General features: G+C 40.1%; 1 protein-coding gene across 1 annotated transcript; it reads left to right on the top strand.

The window, feature by feature from the left end:
• The first annotated feature begins 437 nt into the window (after positions 1 to 437).
• Positions 438 to 1,745, top strand: LOC142253647 (uncharacterized protein F54H12.2-like). The gene has a single exon (XM_075325122.1). The coding sequence runs from the start codon at positions 438 to 440 to the stop codon at positions 1,743 to 1,745; it is 1,308 nt and encodes a 435-aa protein (XP_075181237.1).
• The last annotated feature ends 1,933 nt before the right edge of the window (positions 1,746 to 3,678 follow it).

Genomic DNA, 3,678 nt, shown 5'->3' with positions numbered 1-3,678 from the left:
TGTCTCAGAGGGTATATGGTGACCCCGCGATCTATGCCAGATATTACATAGCGCAATCGGGTCATGGATTAGAGGGTTTTCGCGGTGATGAGTACATGTATGGTGCCGGTCTTGCCGGAATTTTTAGAGGGCTTTTTAGAAGAGCCGTGCCATTATTCAGGAGAGGACTGGAAATAGTAAAGCCTCATGTGAAGACTGCTGTCAAAAACATTGCAAAAGATGCGGTCACAACCCTCTCATCAGCCGTAATGAATCGTATAAACACACTCCCGCAGGAGGGCTCCGGCATAGTTTATATTGCTAAAAAACCACAAAAAAGAAAAAGATGTGTGCGCTATTCACAGCCCCCAATGCTCATGAATAAAAAACCCACCAAGAGACAAAATCGTCAGAAAAGAGTAAGACGCTCTGTGGACGACATCTTCTAATCAACTATAATGGCTTTCGTACATGATGCTTCTGTAGAGTGCGCAAAATCTGAACTGGATATTTTTGTCATTCCCCCTACGCAAACAAGTATTGAGAAATCGCTTTTTGTAGAAGTACAACCTATTGCGGCTCTGTCGGAAAATGCCCCCCTGGAATTTTTCATATCGGGTAGCGGTGAATATTATTATGATCTGAACAATACCCTACTGTACATAAATTGCCGTATCGTGAAACAAGATAATACGGCTATCGGCGATGGTGCGCGTGTTGCGTTTATAAATTACCCCCTGACAACGTTGTTTAATCAGGTCGATATCACTCTTGGAGATCGCCTCATCTCGCAGTCGGATAACCTCTACAGCTATAGAGCGTACATTGAAACTCTTTTAAATTACAGCACGCAAACACTATCGACACAGTTTACCGCTGGATTGTTCTATAAAGACACTGCAGGTCATCATAATGATCGGGCCTTGGATGGTCTAAATGCTGGATTTGTCAAAAGAGCGCGTATAACCAGGAACTCTAAGACTGTAGATCTATTAGGGCCAATTTTTGGAGATGTATTTAATCAACCAAAGCTCATACTGAATGGGCTTGACCTCAAGATCAAGTTGTCGAGGAATAAGGACACTTTTTGTTTGATGTCTGGTGATGCAGAACCATATAAAGTGCAGATCTTACAAGCGTCACTCTATGTGAAGAGAGTGCAAGTCTCTCCAGCTGTACGTATAGGCCACAGTCAGGCCCTACTAGCCACAACGGCCAAATACGCTATTGATAGGGCCTGCATGAAAGTATACAGTATTCCAGCCGGCACGCGAATTACAAACCACGAGAACCTCTTCTTGGGACAAATTCCAAAAACTGTTATATTGGGCTTTGTAGATAATGAAGCCTTTAGCGGATCGTACAATAAAAACCCGTTGTGCTTTCACCATTACGAAATAAGTCTTGCATCGCTTTATCTGGACGGCCAACCATTTCCCGCCCGCCCTTTCCAACCTAATTTCAGTGATGACTTAGCCGTCCGCGAATTTATGTCTTTGGCTCATGTTTCTGGCCGTTTAAAATCTGATCATGCTCTGGCGATAGATCGTGAAGAATTTATGGCCGGGTTCACATTGTTTGCATTTGATTTATCACCAGATCAAGAACCTGGTGGTCATTTCTCGCTCGTTAAATCGGGTAACCTACGTGCTGAAGTGCGGTTTGCGCTAGCTACCCCGCATACTGTAAATATGATAGTATATGCCATCAACACAACTATACTTGAAATCAACCATAGAAGAGAAGTACTATTTGATTACATCTAATTATGGATAACTTCCAGCTCACAAACCTGTTGAAGTCTGATTATTATACAGAACGCATATTTGCTGGAGTGTTTCCGTGTGATTTGCTACCGGCATATAGAGTGACCCAGAGACCCGCTGCCTACATCGTGAATACAGACAGTTCCGGACAAAGTGGGCGACATTGGATATTGATTGTACTTTGCGATGATAAGAAGGCAATATTCTTTGACAGTTATGGATGTTCACCAACAAGTGTTTTATTTCCTGATGAGTTTGTAACCTTCTTAAATAGAAACAGTGAACTATATTGTTTTCAATCCATTCAGATTCAGGACACATTTAGCAAAGTATGCGGACATTACTGTGTTTACGTTTTGTACCATATAGCACGGGGAGTGTCATTCAATAAAATATTACAATGCTTTAGTAGTGATTTAAAAGAAAATGACAATATGGTGTCTGATTTTGTCGCGTCTCTTTCACCAGAGCATTCGATCAATTCAGGTTGTCTTTATAAGCAGCTTTGTATGCCCCTATGCCAAGTAGTCAGAAGTGATCATTGATCATGTCTTAATAAACCCATTTAATCAAACAGATGTATCTCATCTGGCTAGGACCAGCTTTGAATGCTAGAGTCTCATTGTATTAGTAAGGGTGTGTGAAGTATTTGATCTATGCATTGAAGGGTATTTGTAAATGATGGTTTTGATCAGATAGGAGGGCCTCTTTGATGAGGGGCTAGAGTCTCATTGTATTAGTAAGGGTGTGTGAAGCATTTGATCTCTACATTGAAGGGTAATTGTAATACTGGTTTGATCAGATATGAGACCCTCTTTGTATCTATATGTACAGTTTCACACACGCATTGTAATGGTAAGAAACATGTCCTGTTGATAAGTCTGTGGGAAGCATTTGATCTCTGCATTGAAGGGTAATTGTAAAGATGGTTCTGATCAGATAGGAGGGCCTCTTTGTATCTATACATACAGGTTGAAACACTCATTGTAATGGTAAGAAACTAGTCCTCTTGGTAAGGCTGTAATGTGCAACTGAATGTAATTAAATTCTGAGCAATAAACTTTTTAAATTTTGATAGTGTGTCTGTCTTTCATTTTATACAAACAGTATAAAACACAAACTTTCTACATGGGTGCTATAAGAAGTGCTTTACAGCATAAGACGCGTAATAGTATAATTGGCCATATACATAATATGCCCAACCATATTACACTATCAGAATGAATTCTGTATCAAACGCCTATAAAATAAATTTGACCATATACATAATATGCCCAATCAAATTACACTAGCAGAATGAATTCTGCAACAAAACCACACTGAATAAAATGGTATGATTCCAAACAATTACACTAAATCAGATTTCTCATAATCAGTGAATAAAATAGTGGGATCCTAAGCATTTACACTATCAGGATTGCACTATCAAATCCCTAATCAAAAGCCTAATCAAAATAAAATAGTGGGATCCTAAGCATTTACACTATCAAATCCCTAATCAAAAGCCTAATCAAAAGCCTAATCAAAAGCCTATAAAATATAGGACCTGTGTAGTTGCACTATCAAATCCCTAATCAAAAGCCTAATCAAAAGCCTATAAAATATAGGGCCTGTCAGGAGAGGGGAGGGGGTGTGTTTAATACACTTTGATAGGGTTTGATAGGGGCGGGGCATCTGTCAGATTTGACGAGACATATGGCCCCCTTACTACTCCTATACTTTCCATATGTGTGTTGTTTTTTTCTTACATTATCGTTGTTATATGTTGGGGGCTTTTACTTTCCTTTGGGGCTCTTCCGAGGCAAGTCAGGATTTATCATTTCATCTTTGAGGTTAGCTAGCTCTCCGATGGTCACGAGGTGTCTAGGTTGGTTAGGAACGTTCCACCGCTACTTCTAGTTATGTTGTTGTAGTCAGGGGATTTGCAGCCAGC

Source organism: Anomaloglossus baeobatrachus, chromosome 1 (genome assembly GCF_048569485.1).
Source record: "Anomaloglossus baeobatrachus isolate aAnoBae1 chromosome 1, aAnoBae1.hap1, whole genome shotgun sequence".
In the NCBI taxonomy this organism is placed as follows: Eukaryota; Metazoa; Chordata; class Amphibia; order Anura; family Aromobatidae; genus Anomaloglossus; species Anomaloglossus baeobatrachus.
Note: the sequence above shows the minus strand (reverse complement) of the source record. Positions and strands in the feature narration are given on the sequence as shown.

Coding starts and splice junctions, on each gene's coding strand:
- LOC142253647 (XM_075325122.1), top strand. CDS start 438: ATGGCTTTCGTACATGATGCTTCTGTAGAGTGCGCAAAATCTGAACTG.